A 19,015-nucleotide genomic window follows, 5' to 3' on the forward strand; every position below is an offset into this window, starting at 1 on the left:
GGACTCAAAACACAAACATTTATTCAACAAATTTATTGAGAACTGCTGGCACCTAAGCCAAACAGAAAAGCCAAACAGGAACAGTCTCCACTCTCAATAAGCTCAGTTTGCAAACAGAAATACAAAACACAGGTAGTAAGCACCTTAAAACGGGGCGGGGGGGGGGTGGTGCTAGAAAGGATGTAGTGTTTAAAACCCTGGAATCAGAACCAGGAAGAACAAGAGAGCACAAGCCTCCATGAGATGAGCTCAGGTGACCATCCAGGAGCATTCTTGCTGCACAGAGCCACACCCCCCTTAGTCTCTGGCTCACTGCAGGCTAGCCCACTGCAGGGAAGTGTAGACCACCTTGCCATCAGGCTGAGGGGAGCAAAGAAGCAGGGTCTTTCTGACACTGGTTCCCAGGCGGCCAGCAGAGACCAGGTCCTGAAGTGGGATGGGGTCCTCTGCAGACCAGCACTGGGCGATGTAGTGAGCATGGAAACGCAGCGGGTCACCTGTGGGAAAGACAGATGCATTAACAGTTCCCATCTGCTGGGGCTGGGATGGGATTTGACCTGGGATATGCTTACTGCATTTTTGTTCCCTTTGTAGTGCTGGGCATGGAAGGAAGCCAGGGCTTTGTGTAGATTAGATAAGTATTTTAAGTATATGAATGTTTGCTTTCTTGTATAGATCCATGTTTACCAGAAGGCATTAGGTCCCAAAGAACTGGGGTTACAGAAAGTTGTGAGTCACCACATGGGTGCTGGGAACCGAATCTGGTCCTCTGCAAATGCAGCAAGTGCTCTTAACCTTTGAGCCATCTCTTTAGCACTCTCTTTTTACTTTTGGAGACAGTCTACATTGTCCATGCTCGTCTTGAACTTGCCCTGTAGCTCACACTGGCCCTAACCTTGGCATTCTCATTAGCCTCCTGAGTGGCTGGAATCACAGGCTACATGGACATTTCAGCAAACACTGAATATTTTGAAACACAAACTCTTGGACACAGCTACCCTACACTTTTTTTGTTTGTTTGGAGACAGGGTCTATGTAGCTCTGGCTGTTGTGGAACTCACTACATAGACCAGGATGGCCTCAAACCTAGAGATCTGCCCGCCTCTGTATCCTGACTGCTAAGAATAAAGGTATGTACCACTACACCTGAAACAGCTACTCTACTCCTAAGGATCTTCTATTTTTCCTCCTTTGAGACAGATGTTTCATGTGGCTGAGGTTGGTTCTGATGACCCAAGATGTCTTTACAATTGCCAAGAAACAGAACAGAAAGAGTAGAATGGTTGCTTCCATGGTACAAGATACATCTATAAGACTAAATATACAACTATCATGACTAAACTCAAACACTTAAGAGGCTTAGGCTGGGGGCTTCCCTGAGCTTAAGAGTTCAAGACCAACCTGGGCACCATAAAGAAATCCTACCCCAAATAAATAAATAAATACATACATACATACATACATACATAAAAGATTAAAAAAAAAAAAAAAAGGAAATACAAGATTAAAAGATAAGGCCCAAGTAGACCACTTAGAAAGCACAGGCAAGGTCTAGTACTGCTACCACAAAACAAAAATGCAACCAGTCCAAGACTAAAAAAGGCTAAAATGGGCTAAAAAAGAAAAGATTTTATCATAGGATAGTGCAAAAATTAAAGCCAGTTGTGGTAGTGCACGCATTTAATCCCAGAACTCAGGAGTTCCAATTCAGACAGAAAAATCCTGTCTCAAAAACAAAACAAAATAAAAACCAAAGTGAATATATTATAATAAATAATAATAATAAACAAATACACTCAGCTCTGCCAGCTGCCGGCATATCCCAGCAGCCACATGTGTTTTGTAGGCAGTGGCGAGGATGTCCTCTGATGGCTTTAGTTACTGAACAGCTCAGTCTCTCCCTGGAACAGGTGAATAAATCTAAACCAGCAGGATAGGAATCTGAGTAAGACTGTAGGAGATGGTGAATCACAGGCACTGGATATTTAAAATGTAGAGCTGGAGAGATGGCTCAGCGATGAAGAACGCCGACCACTCTCCCAGAGGACCCAGTTGCAGCATACACATCAGCCAGCTCAGAAGTGGCTGTAACTCCAGCTCCGGGAGAACCGGTGCCATCCTCTAGTCTTCTTGGGCACACATAGTCATGCACACATACTAACATGAACACTCAAAACATAAAAAGAAAAAAACAAACAAGACCAAAATCCTTAAGAGGAGGGAGGGGAGGAGAATCTAAACCGTGAAACCATGTGGCATTCTAAGGGGACTGCTACTATGTGCCCGCCTGGCAGCTAGGTTTCTGGAGAGAGCCTAGCCGGGAGCCAGGCTCTCTGGCTGTTACAGGGCTCCAACCTGCTGAGGGGGTACATTAAAATGCTTGAGAAACTAATCCTGTAACTGTTTTCTGGAGGCTTAGCAACTTTGAGCATCAGGAAAAATTTTAATATAAACCTAGAAGCACTATAGTAAACAGCTTTGGATGCTATTTCAAAGGAGGTCAAGGATTCTCTCAGTGTCCCATGCACTGAGTACTTACTGTTTTAGAAATAATTGACATATTAGAACTAATTGGTCAGTGCCAGGCATGAATGCTTTAGCATTTTAATCACCTCAGCACTTCCATGGTGGAGGCCAGCCAGGGTTATATGCATCACCCTGTCAAGGAAAGAAAAGAGGCAAGAAAAGAACAAATAGTTTAGCTTACGGTTCAACTTAATGTGTAGAATTAGAACTGGGTGTGGCACACATTTGTCGTCCCAGCAATTAGGCTGAAACAAGAATGCGTCCAACTGTGTCATGTGGTAAACTGGGGACCAGCTTGGGAGTCAACAGTGAGACCTTGCATAAAAAAGGAAAAAAGGGGCTAGAGAGACGAGCCAGTGGTTAAGAGCACAGTCTGTTCTTCCAGAGGACTCCAGTTCAATTCCCAGCATCCACATGGCAGCTCACAACTGTCTGTAACTCCAGTTTCAGGGAATCCAACACCCTCACACAGGCATATATGCAAGCAAAATACCAATGTGCATAAAAATTAAAAAAAAAAAAAAAGAAAAAGAAATAAAAAAAGCTCTGGTGTGGTGAAAGATGCCTTTACGCCCAGCACTTGGGAGATGGACAACTGGATCCCTGTGGGTCTTGAGGACAGTCAGAGTCACATAGTAGACCTTAACTCAAAAAACTGTGAGATTTCTAAGTGTGGTAGGGCAAGCCTTTATAATCTGAGCACTTGTGGGGCAGAGGCAGGCTCTGTGAGTTCAAGGCCAGCCTGGTCTACATAGTAAGTTGTAAGCCAGCCAGAGCTAAACAATGAGCCCCTATCTCAAAAATAAACAAATAAGGTAGTAACAGAGTTAAATTAGTTAGTTTAAACTGCAATGGTTTTGTCTGGAAACCCGACATGTTTGCAGAGATTGGTTTTTAACTCCCAGGACAAGAAATACTGCTTCAGTTTCTCAAGTAGTTGGGGATACAGGTGATCACATCAGCATGCTCTGACCTAAACAGAACTTCAATATATGTTCAAGGCTATTTAAATGGCATGCATGCACCTGCATAACCACATCAAAATATAATCTACCATACATTTTTTTCTTTTTTTTTTTTTCTTGGTTTTTCGAGACAGGGTTTCTCTGTGCAATAGCTCTGGCTATCCTGGACTCACTTTGCAGACCAGGCTGGCCTCTAACTCACAGAGATCCGCCTGCCTCTGCACCAGCATGCCCAGCTTCTACCATATATTTTCAACCACCTGTCATTTTTTTTCACTTTTGATTGTATTTTTTTACATACATGACCCTACCACATCTTTTCCCCCTTTGTTTCAGACAGTCTTGAACCCAGTTCTGGCTGGCCTGAATTAATTATGTTGCTTATGCAGGTCTCAAACTTGTGACAAACCTCCTGTCTCAAGATTCTCAAGTGAAGTGCTACGATTACAGGTGTGACCATCGCACACCCCTTTCTTTATTCTCTTTGTTGAGATGAAGGTATCATGTAGCCAAAGCTAGCCTCAAAACGGCTATGCCTCCTATCTTGTGCTGAGATTAGAGGCATGTACCACCATACCCCACTCTAATCCTACACTTAATTCTTTGACAACTAATACTATGTTTCTCAGACAACTGTTTTTGTTTGTTTGTTTTGGGTTCCTTTTCTTTTCTTCTTCTTTTTTTTTTTTTTTTTTTTTTTTTTTTTTTTTTTTTTTTTTTTTTTTGAGGCTATCTCACTATACAGTTTGGCTGGCCTGAAACTCAGAGATGTGCCTGCCTCTGCCACACTAGTGCTAGGAGTAAAGACATATACCACCTCTCCTGGCTTAACTGCTGTGTTCCTAACCTATCCGTGACTTTGCTGCTTTTATCTTTTAATTCCATAAAGAATCCTGCAGCAAATGTGCACTTATGTTTTGTGCACATATGTAAGGGCTGCCTTCTCTCTCTCTCTTTTTTTTTTTTTTTCAAGACAGGGTTTCTCTGTGCAGGCTGGCTCACAGAGCGCTTCTTCCTCCCTAAGCCCTGGGTTACAGGTATGGGCCAATGTGTCCAGCTATATGCTATATGTAAGGATTTCTGAGCCAGTCTTCTGTATCACAGATAGTATTTATGAAAAGTTACTAAACTAAGACAGATGTTGTGTCACAAGCCTGTAATTTCAGCACTTGGGAGGTGGAAAAAGAAGACCTTGCATTCCAAAGCTAGCCTGTGCAGCATAGCAAATTCCAAGGTAGTTCTGGCTACGTAATGAGACTCTGTCACAAACAAAACTAGTCATTAAACTATTCTCCAAGAGCTCAAGAGAGCTCTATCATATTTGTTGTCATATTCTAGGTCCATAGGTAGAAGAGGTGAGACAAAAGAGAAAATGCAAAACAAATAAAAACCATCAGGAAAGGTATAGCCACCACAGCCCCGACCCAAACTCACCAGGATAGACCAGGAAGTCGCCACCAAACTTCCCAGCTGCGCTGAGGAAGAAACCTCTCTCCCACAGGTCTCGGTAGATGCTGTAGCGCAGCTCGTGGGCAGGGCGGCCAGCATGGGGCCAGTCTTTGGACTGCACACGCCAGTCTAGAGGCTTAGCCTTTACAGGCCGAGGCCTAGCCGTGGCCAGCTGGATGAGCAGGGCTGATCTGGGCAAGGGGGTCACCCCGTTTGAAGGGCCTGGCTGGGGAGATGAAGAGTCTGGGGGAGGTGCAAAGAAGAATTTACTGAACCCACAAGGCCAGGTCTTCTTATCCCCAGAACAAAACAAAACAAAACAAAACAAAACAAAACACCTCAAACTAAAATTCCTCAAAGCTTCCTGGCCTAAATCTTAACTCTAAACCCTACTCTTCTCACCTGCTCCGTCCTGCTCCGCAGGAGCCTGGCCATCGTCACTGGTCTCACTGCCTTGGGTAGCTTCGCTTCCACCGGCCTCCTGGCCTTCATCCGCCGCCCCTGAATCCTGTTCCAGCTTCTGTTTCTTCGCAGTCTGGCCCTCTACGATCTTCTCGAGGAGTTCCTGACGCCGGGTCTCACGGGCCTCGGCTGCCAAAGTGCTCTGCTCCTGGAAACTCTGCTCTTGCTGGCGTTTAAACGATGCTAGAGCCTGAGAAGTAAGCTTAGAAGTAAACCCCAGGACATACCCTGTGTCCCTAATAAGACTGGAATTCCGACCCTGTTTAAAACCTTCCAACACCGTCTTCCCAGGACAGGCCCTCCCAGGCCTTCCCACCACAAGGGCCTTTCGCTTTTTACCAAGCCATGGTTGCGGGGATCCGGGCGCGGGGCGCTGACTAGGGTCACAGCACCTATCTCGGCCAGGAGCCGGGCTTCTTCGGGCAATAGCAGAAGCGGGAGGCCCAGGCGAGAGTTCTGGCGGGGCCCTCGGGGCAGGGCGCCCACCGTACGGCCCCCGACTCCCAGGCGCTCCCGCAGCGCCTGCACGGCCTCGGCGCCCCACACCAGGGAGCGGCCATTAGCGACCTCCACCACCAGCATCCTCCTGCAGAGTGGGGGACGCTTAGGTCACCCAAACAGACCCGACTGACGCCTTCCACGCCCCTAGTGCAAGACCCCGCCCCCAAACCCCCAAAGAGGCGGGGCCGGCACTGCCAAGACCTGTCCAGAAGCCCCAAACACCCCTCGCTCAGGTCCCACTGTTCTGCTCCCCCTCAGCTCCTGCTGACTATCATCTCTGCCCAACGAATGCCACCGCATCTTGTCTCAGCAGCGAGACCTCCCGCCATAGCAGTGCACCGCCCATTTCGCAAAGCGGGTGTCTTCTCTTCGCTTGTGTCCGTCAAGTCTAGGAACCTCTACGTAGGGTGGCGGCTTGTTCAAGCCACACCCTCTTCTAGAAACTTGGAGGCAGCCCCTCCCCTTTCAGATTTCCGAGGTTCGCCTTTCCCGCCGATTCCTTGGGTCTGACTTCAAAGATCCAGTCCTGCTTTGCCCAAGCGGTTCGACGGTCCAGCATCCCTGGCTCGGCTCAATCGGGAACCCCGTCCCACCCTGAACGCACACCTTTTCACCCTTCGGATCACCTCGGCTCTACTCCTGAACGAATTCGGGGGATGTCGACTCAGCCGAAACCAGCCACCCCTTCCAAGTTGCAGAGGTTCGGCACTCGAGCCTACCCGGCGCCCGTCAACCCTCCAGCTGTGGCCCCGCCCTCTCCCTACCCAACTTGGGGAGTTCTCGCCCACGATCGAACCCGCAGCCGCGCTCCGGGCGCCGTCTATCGCACTGTCCTCCGGGAGAGCCAGTGAGTTGACCTCTAGCCAGCACTCTCAGCCCAGGCGGAGCCGGCCCTACGTAGCGCGTCCTCCGTCATCCCGTCACGTCAGCAAGGCGGAAAGCGAGGTGAGCGCTCTCGGAGCCGCTGGGGTCTCCCGAAGTGGGACCTTGAGGGTCACCGCTTTGGCCCCGCCCCCAAGCCCACGCGTCACGTGGACCCCGCCCCTTGCGAATGATCTCGCCCATCGCCTTTTATCGTTCTTCTGGGGCTCCGCCTTCCTTCCCCAAAACAAGGCTCGGTGCTTCGAGAGTTGCTGCCTTTGCCTGTTAGTAAGCAAGTTCACTTGCACCCGATTATTTTCACAGTTAGGTAAAAATTTCTGCCCTCACTGGCATTTGACACTGACCTCAAAAGTACTCAGCTATCTGAAATAAGCCCGGACACGTGACACCGCCCACATCCTGCTGTTCTTTGACTCCCCCACCCCGCCCGATTCCGACTCTCTCCGAAGTAAGCCGAAGCATGTGGCTCCGCCCACATCGTGCTGCGTCTCTGAGCCCGCCTAAGGCTAAACAGCGACTTTTGGAAACGCGCCGAAGCGAGAGGCCCCCGCCTACATCCGGCCGGGTTATGAACTCATCCAATTCCGAGCCGTGACTTTAGAACTCGGCTGTCGCTGAAGTTAGCCGAAGCTAGTGGCCCCACCTCCACGCCGCGAGCTTGAATTACCGAGGGTGCCCGAAGGAAACCGAAATTCAGCTGCCTCTTTCCGAACGCTGGGCTCCAGGTCCCGCCTCCTCCAGCCTCAACCCGTTTCCTCCGGACTCCTCGCTCTGGGCCCCGCCTTCCTGGCCCGAAACCCCGCCCCCTCACGTACTGGCAGCTCTTTGCCTTGGGGCCTCCCAGAACGAACGCGGCCCGGAGCGTCCTGCCGCACGCTGGTGTTCTGGCTTCTGCTACGGTGCAGATTCGCGTACAGCAGCCACTCTCGGGTCCTGAACCGCTCAGCCCCGCCGGCGCCCTCGGGAACCGGCAGTGCGGGGGCGTGCTGAGCTGGGGAGGCGTGGCCCGAGCCGAGGCGGTCGAGAAAGAGGGCTGTTCCGCAGCCTTCTGGCCGGCGGACGGTTCAGGTGGGCCCCGGTGGGTTTGTATGGTGGCGTCGCGAATATCGTAGGGTGGCAGGGTGCGGGGTCAGCTCCAGTAGAGTGACCGGGCTGGGTGGCGTAACCGACTGTGGATCTGCTAGGGCAAAATCGGATCCACGCGGGGCTGGGCTACAGAGGGTGTCTGCAGATTGGATCAGGGTCATTGCCTTCTCTCCGGGGTCCAGGTTAAAGAGGAGCCCAGAGCTCGGAAAACAGGCGGGAATGCTAAATACTGGCGTTCTCCGGGCTAGGCGGAGGTGGGAGTACTGGGTTCTTTGGCACTCTAAGAACTAGTGGAGATTGGGGATCCAGACAGTCTAAAGGACTCCTCTGTGCTCAGAGGAGGGTGGGGGTGACATAGATTCCTGGGTTATCACAGAAGAGAGGACTTGAAAAGGATTGTTTTCCGGTCCGGAAGGTGTCTGGATGTCTGCGTCTTAAATGGGAGTAGTACTTTTGATTTCTACATTGGCAGAGGGCTGGGATGGGGCTTTATTTCTGGCTCCTGAAAGGAGGAGTGAGCTGGAGGCCTGGTTTCTCAAAAATAGGGGATTCTACTATCAGAAGAGGAAGGCTCTGGAATACTGGTTCTCACCGTGAGTCCTTCCTCCCCCAGACCATGACACCCGAAGAATGGACATATCTAATGGTCCTTCTTATCTCAATCCCTGTTGGCCTCCTCTTTAAGAAAGCTGGTGAGTCAGGTTCCGTATCTAGTGGAAAATTAGGGTGTGGGAGCTGGGGTGGGGATCACCCCTCCCTAAGGTTCTAGGCTTATACTTTATCTTTATCTTTCAGGACCTGGGCTGAAGAGATGGGGGGCAGCAGCTGTGGGCCTGGGGCTCACCTTATTCACCTGTGGCCCCCACACTTTGCATTCTCTGATCACCATCTTGGGAACCTGGGCCCTCATTCAGGCCCAGCCCTGGTGAGAACTAGGTGGTGAGAAAGAAAAGAGGATGCAGAGAAACAGCAACCTGTTTCCTCTTTGGGTCTTCCATTGCTTCTCCTTTAGTCTCTTGCTGTCTCCTGTTTATCTCATGTTTCTTTATGTCTTGGATGTTTTTCTTCCTCTACCACCTTGTTCTGTACCTTCTTGCTCCTGTGTATTTGCCCCAGTCCTCAATATCCATGTGACATTCGTAACCCAGTCCTGAACTCTGGATCTTGCAGAAAGGTAAAATATCTTCTTCACCACAAAGCTTCTCTTAACTCCCCTCATTCTTTTCTTCTCTGTGGCTGTGCATCTTCTGTCACTGCCTGTCATCTACTAGTCCTCCCTCCATCCCTCCCCCCCTCTCTCTTTTTCTCTCTTTTCTCCTCTTCTCTTTCTTTTCTGTCTGAATGGGAGGGGGTCATGAAGCCAGACTCAGGAGAAGGAAACAGAGGCTGAGGTCTCAGTACCCAACACTATGACTTCCCACGTCTGTTCTAGCTCCTGTCATGCCCTGGCTCTTGCCTGGACCTTCTCCTATCTCCTTTTCTTCCGAGCCCTCAGCCTTCTGGGCCTGCCCACTCCTACGCCCTTCACCAATGCTGTCCAGCTGCTGTTGACACTGAAGGTGAGCCTGGGGGAACAGTACTCCCTTTAGTCTCCCTGGGAGCCAGGTAGCCTCCTTGCTTTTACCTCTCAAACTTTCTCATAGTTGGGGGAGGACTACGGATTGTTATCTTTCCCAAACCCTGAGCTTAGGACTTCACTTCTCCCTGAGGACAGAGTTCACCTCTTACATACTCCGGAGCAGGGCTTCACCTCTCCACTCATTCCAGGGGAAGGAGATATCCCAAGTGCACTGTCACAAGCCATTTGGCACACCTGGAATGTACCTGCCCAGCATGCTTTGCCAACACGCTCTTGAGTCTGTAGCAAACCATCCTCCAAAGGGAAAACGACCCTGAAGAGAAGGTATCTGGCCCAAGGGCACAAGCTGGAACTACCAGGTCTAGTTTTGTTTTGTTTTTGGGACAGAGTCTTTTGTAGCACCCTATGTTGGCCTCAAAGAAAAAAATGACTTTGAACTTTTGATTCTTCCTCCACCTCCTGAGTGCTAGGTTGTAGGTATGCACCACAGTGCCTGGTTTATAGGGAATTGAACCAAGGGCCTCAAGACAAGCATTCAACCAACTGAACTTCACTCTTAGCCCTGGGTCTGAATCTTTTTCTTTTTCGAGACAGGGATTCTTTGTGTAGCCTTGGTTGTTCTGGACTCACTTTGTAGACTAGGCTAGCCTCAAAATCAGAGACCTGCCTGCCTCTGCTGCCCTAGTGCTGGCACTAAAGGTGTGCACTACCACTCCCAGCTTCCAGAGTTCTTTGTTCATATGGCAAATTCAACAATAGGCAGGGATTGGTCAGCTGTGAGTTTGAAGAAGAGCCTTTCAGGGTGTGTGGACTGCAATGTAGATGGGATCAAGCAGATTGCTGCAAACTATGTTTGCCACCTTTACTTTCTGAATAACTTGTGGTTGAATGGGCAGCAGAAGCCAGGCAAAATGGGGCTTTGTTGACCATTTAAAAACTATGGACTTCAGCCAGGTGTGATGGTGCACAACTGTAATCTTAGCACTTGGGAGGCAGAAGCTGGTGTCTGAGGCCAGCTTGGCCTACAAATCGAGTCTAGGACAGTCAAGACTACACAGAGAAACCCTGTCTTGGAAACAACAAAAAGAATATGGACTTCCTCCTATAGGGGCCTGAGATTCCCTCAGGAAGAAGTTTATTGGTTTGCTTGGTTTTGGTTTGTTTGCCAGGAGAGAGGCTACAGCAAATTTGTCTCTTTGATAATAATTTGCCATGGGTACTGACAGAAGTGAAGTAGAATGGAATTGATCGGTTGAGATAGAATCCTTTTATCAAAGTCAAGTATGGTGGATCATAGATGTAACCCCAACAACAACAACAACAAAAAAACCCAAGCTGGGCATGGTGTCACATGCTTTTAATCCCAGGACTTGGGATGCAGAGACAGATGGATCTCTCTGAGTTGAGGCCAGCTTGGTATACATTGAGAGTTCCAAGACAGCCAGGACTATTTAGAGAGAGCCTAGCCCCCAAAATAAAAACAATCCTCCCTTCAAAAACCCTCCAAAAAACAGGGCTGGAGAGAGGGTTCAGTAGTTGACAGTGCTTCCCATCCAGAGGCCTGAGTTCAGATCCTGGCACCCAGACTGAGTAGCTCACAACAACAGTAACACCATCTCCAGGAGATTTGACACCCTCTTCTGGCCTCTGGACATTTGCATACATAGGCCATACGCACAGAGACATAAAAATAAACCTTAAAGATAAAACAAAAAAGCTAGTGTTATGGTGTGCACCTGTAATCCCAGAACTCAGAAGATGAAGGCAGGAGGATGAGAAGCTCAAGACCTTTCTCTGCTACATAGTAAGTTTGAGAATGGTTTGGATTGTATAAGATCCTGTCTGAAAAAAAGTCTCGGTGACTGTGAAAGCAACTTGATATACACTGGCTTGTAGGCATTCAAAGTTACCATGGGACATGCTGCTTTGAGGGTGATTTGAGGGTTTTGTTTTTGTCTTTTGACAATGGCTGGGTGAAGAGGAAAAAGAGTTGTTTAAAGATGGATACATACATACATACATACATACATACATATCCACCCTGGACCAGTAGCTGGGTCAGAGGAAGAACTGTATGCTGTGGAGCCTAGAAGGGAAAAGATTTTCAGAGACCCTTCCTACTTAAAACCATCTTGTAGGGGAAGCCCTAGCTTCCCTCTCTTGCCTGTCTCCATCTGCTGGGCCTCTGTCCACTGAGCTAGTAGGAAGCAGGAGGACACAGATGTGGCCATAGACATTTTGTCTCTGGTTAAAATAGGCTGAGTAGATCTAAAGGGGCAGCTGGGACATCCTCCCCCTCCCCCAGTGTAGTCAGAAAGGAACAAGCTCGGTCTAGTGGTTCAGGCTTGTAATCTCAGTTCAGCTGAGTTGGGAGGATCATAAGTTCTAGGCCAGCCTAGACAACGTAGCATGACCTTGCTTCAGAATTTAAAGGGGAGAGAGACCTGAGATATGGCTCGGTGTTAGAGCACTTATATAGCATATGTAAGGCCCTGTGTCAGCCCTACGATAGGAAGAAAGGAAGTCAATCAAGTTGTGGAATTGTACGGAAGCAGAAAAAGGAGAGAGAGATAGAAGGGAAGGGCCTCAGACTGAGTCCTGGGATGGCCACCACCTAACCATTTCTTCTACCACTCTTAATAGGTAGTGCCATCCATGAGGTAGGACCTCAGCCCTACCTATAAACTGAAACAAAATGGGTGTGAAGATGGCCTGGGGGCACCGACCACTTGCCTTCTCTCTTCCCACAGTTGGTGAGTCTGGCTAGTGAAGTCCAGGACCTGCATCTGGCCCAAAGAAAGGAAATAGCCTCTGGCTTCAGCAAGGAGCCGACCCTGGGCCTCTTGCCCGATGTTCCCTCTTTGATGGAGACACTCAGCTACAGCTACTGCTATGTGGGGATCCTGACAGGTAAGTCGCCTGCTCAGCATTGCTCGTCACCCTCTGCCTCACTCTACCCAGAGTCGTGTTCCCATTTTATGTCCCTGCTCTGTCCTGGACTACCTGTACTCTGTCAACTACTGTCCTGTCTTGGCACATCTGTCTACTCTGGAAACTAACCCTGAAGGATTGTGTCCTTTTCAATGGGTGAGCTAAAGGAAACAGGCCTACGGAAGCCTAGGGTTTCTACCATCCAGGGACAAATATTCGTAGCTCAGGATCTTCCAGTTTCAGAAAATCTCTCTCTCTCTCTTTATCTCTATCTCTCTCTATCTCCATCTCTCTTTTTTGAGTGGGGGTTGCTGGGGCCACAGTAATACAAAGATTGAACCTAGGACCTTGGATGGGTTTTGGTTTAAACAGGATCTCGCTATGTAGCCCATATTATTCTGAAACCCTGTGTAGGAGAGTGGCCTCAAACTCACAGAGATCTGCCTACCTTGGACTCACAAGTTAACTCTTGATGTTTTTGTTTGTTTTGTTTTGCTTGTTTTGTTTTTCAAGACAGGAACATGCTCTGTAAACCAGGCTGGCCTCGAACTAACAGAGATCCACTTGCCTCTGCCTCTAGAGTGCACTACCTCTGCCCAACAACTTTTTATCATCTTGAGACAAGCTCTCTGTAGGCAAGCCTTGAACATTCAGTTGTCCTACCTCAGCTTCCTGGGTAGGTGACATTACAGGTGTGTACCACCATTCTGACTTAGAAAGTCATCATGAAGCCGGACTGTCGTGACACATGCCTTTAATCCCAGCACTTGGGAGACAGAGGCAGGAGGATCTCAGTGAGTTCAAGGCCAGCCTGGTCTACACAGTAAGCTCCAGGACAGCCAAGGCTACACAGAGAAACTATCTCAAAAAAAAAAAACAAAAAACAAAAAAGGAAAGGTGAGTCATCCTGATGAGTTTATGTGGTGCTAGGGACTGAACCCAGGGCCTTGTGCATGCTAGGCCTGACCCATCTCACAGGTTTGGCCTTGTTCCTTTGTTTTTGAATTTTAAATAGTGTGTATGAGTGTTTGTGTGCACCTGTGCATGCATGCTGTAGTGTGCATGAAATGGGCTCTTGCCTGGCATCTCATGAGATCAGGGATAGAAGTCACGCCATCACTTCTGTGTGTGCACCTCTACCCAATGAGAATCTTTCTTTGTTTGACTTGATTTATTTTAAAAAGTGTGTGTGTGTGCGTGCGCGCGTGCATGCCTACTTGCTATGTCCACCATGTCACAGTGCCTGTAGTTGGATCCTCTGGAACTAGAATTACAGTTATAAACCACCTAACATGTGGACTGGGGCATCTAGAAGAGCAGTAAGCACTCTACTGAACCATCTCTCTAGCCCCCTTTGTTTTGTTTGAGACGGGGTCTCCCCATGTAGTCCAGGCTGGTCTTAATTAAACTCAGGAGCTGCCTCAGTCTCCCAGGATCTGGGACTACAGGCATATACCACCATGCCTGCTAGATTCCTTGTTTGTTTTTGTTGTATGAGATGCTAGGGATTGAACCCAGGGCCTGTGCATGTTACACATGTGTTCTACCACTGACCTGTATTCCCCAGCCCTGGTTTTCTTTTTGTCTTTATTTATCACAACCTTCTGGAGCTGTTATTCATGTATGCATCCATTTTAAAATGCTCCAACTCGCTGGCTTTTATATATCCATAGACTTGTGAAACCATCACCAGTGCGGTATTTGTTTACAGAATAGCCTCATTCTGAAAGGGAGCTACCTAGCCTTTAGTCAGCAACACCAAACCTCTTCCGTCCCCACAAACCATTGACTGACTCTATTCTCTAAAGATGTTTCGTGTAAATGGATACTCATGGTTGGTGGTGAACCTACAAGGGCTTTAGCATCCATCCCTTCATTCAGTGCCCACTGATGCGCCCTGCTCCACACCATAATCATACCTCAGGAACCACAACTGTCTCCTCTCCCTGCTTTTCTCCTCTCCACCACCCATGCTCCCTCAGAGTCCAGAAGGAGTTTATAAAAAGAAACCAGCTCATCCTGTCCTACAGTCTTTCCTGGTCTCTCGCCTTTCTATCCTTTTTTTCCTCTCTCTGTAGAGTACTTTGCCTCGGCCCCTTGGCCCTTGTTGCCCAGCTCTCTAGTTGTCAGCTTCTCCTTCTCTGTTCACAGACTTCCTGTCCTCCTCCTCTTTCTCTCCTTCCCCGTTTCCCTCTCCATCCTCCTTTCACCTCCCACCTCCATAGAAGGCACAGATACACAGCATCAACACCTGCTCCTTGCCACCCTCCACAGGCCCATTCTTCCGCTACCGCACCTACCTGGATTGGCTGGAACAGCCCTTCCCTGAAGCTGTGCCCAGCCTGAGGCCCCTGCTGCGCCGCGCCTGGCCAGCCCCTCTCTTTGGTCTGCTCTTCCTGCTGTCCTCCCATCTCTTCCCACTGGAAGCTGTGCGTGAGGACGCCTTCTACGCCCGCCCGCTGCCCACCCGCCTGTTCTACATGATCCCGGTCTTCTTCGCCTTCCGCATGCGCTTCTACGTGGCCTGGATAACAGCCGAGTGCAGTTGCATTGCTGCGGGCTTCGGGGCCTACCCTGTGGCTGCCAAAGCCCGGGCTGGCGGCGGTCCCACCCGCCAATACCCAGCCCCCAGCAGGTCAGGCGCGGGAGGGAGGCTGCCCAAGACCCAGCAAGCCCCACCACCAAGGGTTGGTTCTGCCCCTAGTAGGGAAGGGAGCAGGGCGTAGGGCTACCAGCTGTGGTTGGCGCATATTGGCCCTCTAGTGACTATCACCTGCCTTCCCTGGCCACGAGGGATACTATGTGTTCCTAGTACCTACAGACTGTCCCTTGTTGCCAGCACTTGTCATCCCTCAGAATGGCTAATTGCCCTCTATTACTAGGGAAAGGAAAATGGTCTCTTAACAACCACATGCCTACTCTGTGTTGCCATGGAAGAGTCACCACAAGAACCAGGTTGTTCCTGATTGCTGGAGATACTATCCTTTGGTAGTAGTGGGCCCATCTTCTGTTGCTAGAGAAACAGTTCCTTAGTAATTGAACTGCCCCTCTGCTGAGGAAGTTATATCCCTAGCAACCATCTCAGCTTGAGGTTCCTTTCTTCTTGCTGAGAGCCCTGCTGTTTGTGGCTATGGAATCAACCCCCTGAACTGCCTGTCTTGTTTAGAGCCAGCAGCTCATGATGGGATGTTCTCACACAACACCTCCCAGTTGCCCTATTTCTAAGGAAATAACATCTTTGGCTGCTGTCTTCCAACTAAGAAGAGCACCACTCTCAGCAAGCACAGGTCATCTTCCCCCAATTGCTGAGGCTTAACCCTTTACTAGTAAGGCTGCCCCAACCCCCAGCAACGTCATTGCTGGGTAAATCACAAAACTATTAATTACAGGGTTCTTAACTTAGGAAGCATTACTTCTTGTTGATAGGGAAATGGCATCCCTAGCAACCCATAGTGAACTGAATCTCTGTTTCTAGGATCCACTGTGAGCCTTCCAACTGGGGACTGGGCTAGCAACCTGTCCTAAATTGTATTCTACTCCTTGGTAGGGTTGTACCACCTCCTGGTTGTCATAAACTGACATTGTGTTGGGGGTAGTGGTACCCCAGGATGTGAACTTACTGCCACTACCCCATTTGCTATGGATCGGCCTCCCACTGCTAGAGAGAAAGTGTCCTGCAGAGAAGTCAGGCAGAGATTAAATGCTGTTTTAAATCTACAAGTCCCGCCAGTAAAGGATGCCTTCCCTCCCATGTCCAGAAGTCACTGGAGATTCACATAGGTCCAGCATCTTTCTCCGTAGCTGACAGTGTTGGTATTGGAGACCTGGAAACCTCTGATATTTCTGGAGGTGACAATTACAGGGACCAGGAAAGAGGCCTGTTCTGAAATTCTTCTGAACAGCCTGAGCCTTTGTTGCCAAGGAATGCCTTTTCCTTAGCAACAGAGATGCTTGAAAGTCACAAGACCTAGACTAGCTCCCTGGCAACCATGAACCACCTTTGTAGAGTGGGTACTTTCCTGGCGAGCTGCTCTGCCCCACAGTTCAGAAGGACCATACTTGGAAACTATTCTCAGTATTATTGAGCCTGGTTGCCAGTGGACTCAGTAGGTTAGCCCTTCAAGGTTTGTGTGACTGTATCAGGCTCCACTAGTTACAAGAGCACCTCACTCTTAGTGAACTGTACCCCGCCCATCTTTAGGTTTCATCCCTCTGGCCTATCCTCCCCTGTGGCCCTCAGAAGTCACAGCCAGAGAGAGAGGGAGCTGGCACCTCTCCAGAACCCCCTCTTTAGCATGGGGCTGGGACAGAAGCAGGAGTCAGGAGGGGCCTGGCTGAGCTGCGTGTCTGTTCCCATCCTCATCTCCAACCCCACCCTCACCCCCAGTCCGGAGAATGCAGCCTCCCTGGAGTATGACTATGAGACCATCCGTAACATCGACTGCTATGGCACAGACTTCTGCGTGCGGGTGCGGGATGGCATGCGGTACTGGAACATGACCGTGCAGTGGTGGCTGGCACAGTACATCTACAAGGGCGCACCTTTCCGTTCCTACGTTCTGAGGTGAGGGAGCCCCACCTGCTATCAGAGACAGTGCATAACTTTATCTCCCAGTAAGTCCTGTGGTAGTCTGGGACTTCTCTAACTAGGCCCCAATCCCTGAGGCTCATGGGAGTTACAGTTTCTTGGGCTTGCTTAGGTAAGTCCTCTGGGCCTAAGGTCAACCTCATTCAACAGTGTAGTCAGTAGTCAGCCTTAGGTCCTGGAGAGTGACCTAAGAGAGCTCAGGTCCTCAGGCTTCAGGTATGTTTTACCCACTTGGCTATTTTGACAGATGTTGTTTGTTTTTAGACAGAGCCTCATGTAGGCCAGACTGGGAGATGGGAGATAGATTTGGGAGATGACCTTGAATCCTGATCTCCCTGCCTCTGTCTTCGTGGTGCAGGTATGCACTACCATGCCTGGCTTATTGCTTGGACTTTTTGTTTCGTTCTTGAGATAACGTCTCACACTATAGCTCTGGTTGTGCTATATTTGTTATGTGAACCAGCCTAGTCTCAAACTTAAGCTCTCCTCCTGCTCTGCCCCCTCAGTGTTGAGATTTCAGGTTTGTGTCACCATACCTTGTCAACTTTTTTCCTTCTACCTTCTTCCCATTTTACTCAAGTATCTGCGGAACAGCTATTGGCCACCCAGTGGTGACTTCAACCCATTCAGTGGCCTGAGCAGTGAGAGCTGAAGACCAGTCCTCTGCCTGGCCAACTTTTAAATTGTTCTCATTCTTCTGGTTTTTTGTTTGTTTGTTCATTTTGCAAGGCAAACATTCAGCCTTTTCCAAACTGCCAGATGTGATCAGTGGACACAGAGATACCATCCCCTGATCAGTAATGAATGATGGCAGCTTATAAATTAGGTTTGCCTGGGCATGATGGGGACTGTGGTTTAAAGATACACTCTGAGGGACTGGAGAAGTACACAGTGATAAACATTGCATATTGTTCTTGCAGAGGACCCTAGATCAGTTCCCAGCACCCATATCAGAGTTACAACCACTTATAACTCCAGCTCCTAGGGATCAGACACTTTGTGTGGCTTCCGTAGACTCTGCCCTTATATGCATAACCCTTACTACACATGCATGCATAGCCCACAACCTCACCCACTTAAAAGTATTTTTTTTTTTTTTTTTTTTTTTTAAAGATTCACTCTGAATCACTCATGGTGGCACACACTTGTAATCTCAGTGCTGTCCAGGAGGCTGAGGCCGGAAGTTTGACATCCTGGGCAACTTAGTGAAATCACATCTTTAAAAAACCAAAGATGTGAGCAGTAATGGCTTACATCTTTAATCCCAGCACTCAGTAGGCAGAGGCAGGTGGATCTCTGTGAGTTTGAAGCTAGCCTGGTCTATGGAGTCAGTTCTAGGACAATCAAAGCTATACAAACTATAAAGAGCTATAGAGAAACTCTGTCTTGAAAAACAAACAAACAACAGCAAAAATTTAGCCAGGCGGTGGTGGTGCATGCCCTTGATCCCAGTACTCTGGAGGCAGAGGCAGGTGGATCTTGATGAGTTCTAGGCCAGCCTGGTCTGCAGAGTGAGTGTTGGGACAGCCAGAGCTGTTACATAGAGAAATCCTGTCTCAAAAAAGCAAAAATAAAAAACAGTGATGCACTCTATGTCTAATGTACACAAGGCCCTGGATTCTATCTCCAGCATAATAAAAAATAAAGAAGAAGCAATCTTCTCTGGCCTCGTAGGGAGAATGCAGAGTGGGTGTGGGTGGCAGAGGTGAAATTGGAAGCTGAATGTGAGCCTTTGGGTGTCTGGATGTGGGTGGTGGAGAGAAGGAGTTCCTCAGTGGGCCTGACACTGGCTTTGAGAAGCCAAGTTGGGGCTTAGAGTGCAAGGCAGGAGCAGGGCAGAAACGAGACCTGCTTCCCAGGCAGTGGATTGTCAGGTGTCCCAGGGCACAGGAGAGCCTTTCCAGAAAAAGGGGAGACCTAGCAGGAGGAAGCTGCTGGGACATGCGTAAGGAAGAAGGAAGACCTGAGTTTATTTCTTTAGCTTGAAGACTATCGGATATCCTCCGGGGGGGGGGGGGGGGGGGGGGGGGGGGGGGGGGGGGGGGG

The 19,015-nt window shown here is 49.2% G+C and overlaps 2 protein-coding genes across 11 annotated transcripts in view; one reads left to right on the top strand and one right to left on the bottom strand.

The window, feature by feature from the left end:
- Positions 1 to 7,653, bottom strand: Tsen34 (tRNA splicing endonuclease subunit 34). Of its 6 annotated transcripts, XM_055595576.1 has the most exons (6): positions 6,668 to 7,090; positions 5,742 to 5,988; positions 5,343 to 5,592; positions 4,926 to 5,183; positions 2,613 to 2,658; positions 434 to 497 (listed from the first exon to the last, which is right to left on the bottom strand). In XM_055595576.1, the coding sequence occupies exons 2-5, from the start codon at positions 5,982 to 5,984 to the stop codon at positions 2,654 to 2,656; spliced, it is 756 nt and encodes a 251-aa protein (XP_055451551.1). In that variant the 5' UTR covers positions 5,985 to 5,988; positions 6,668 to 7,090; the 3' UTR covers positions 434 to 497; positions 2,613 to 2,653. The 6 variants fall into 6 exon arrangements, with proteins under 6 accessions (XP_055451550.1, XP_055451547.1, XP_055451549.1 ...); XM_055595575.1 differs by lacking the exons at positions 2,613 to 2,658; positions 6,668 to 7,090 and adding an exon at positions 7,601 to 7,653 and having other exon boundaries at positions 1 to 497; XM_055595572.1 differs by lacking the exons at positions 2,613 to 2,658; positions 6,668 to 7,090 and adding an exon at positions 7,453 to 7,525 and having other exon boundaries at positions 1 to 497.
- Positions 7,654 to 7,766: 113 nt separating this feature from the next.
- Mboat7 (membrane bound O-acyltransferase domain containing 7) overlaps positions 7,767 to 19,015 on the top strand; it is a 14,279-nt gene continuing 3,030 nt past the window's right edge. The window contains exons 1-7 of one of the 5 annotated variants that reach the window (XM_055595569.1): positions 7,767 to 7,863; positions 8,417 to 8,563; positions 8,667 to 8,796; positions 9,304 to 9,430; positions 12,201 to 12,360; positions 14,656 to 15,016; positions 16,769 to 16,945. In XM_055595569.1, the coding sequence (XP_055451544.1) occupies positions 8,488 to 8,563; positions 8,667 to 8,796; positions 9,304 to 9,430; positions 12,201 to 12,360; positions 14,656 to 15,016; positions 16,769 to 16,945 (1,031 nt within the window). In that variant the 5' untranslated portion in view covers positions 7,767 to 7,863; positions 8,417 to 8,487. Of the gene's footprint in view, positions 7,864 to 8,416; positions 8,564 to 8,666; positions 8,797 to 9,303; positions 9,431 to 12,200; positions 12,361 to 14,655; positions 15,017 to 16,768; positions 16,946 to 19,015 lie in introns of those variants that run through there. The other 4 variants (XM_055595568.1, XM_055595567.1, XM_055595566.1 and 1 more) reach the window with 4 other exon arrangements.

This window comes from Psammomys obesus, unplaced genomic scaffold, assembly GCF_907164565.1.
Source record: "Psammomys obesus unplaced genomic scaffold, mPsaObe1.curated_primary_1811, whole genome shotgun sequence".
Taxonomy (NCBI): domain Eukaryota; kingdom Metazoa; phylum Chordata; class Mammalia; order Rodentia; family Muridae; genus Psammomys; species Psammomys obesus.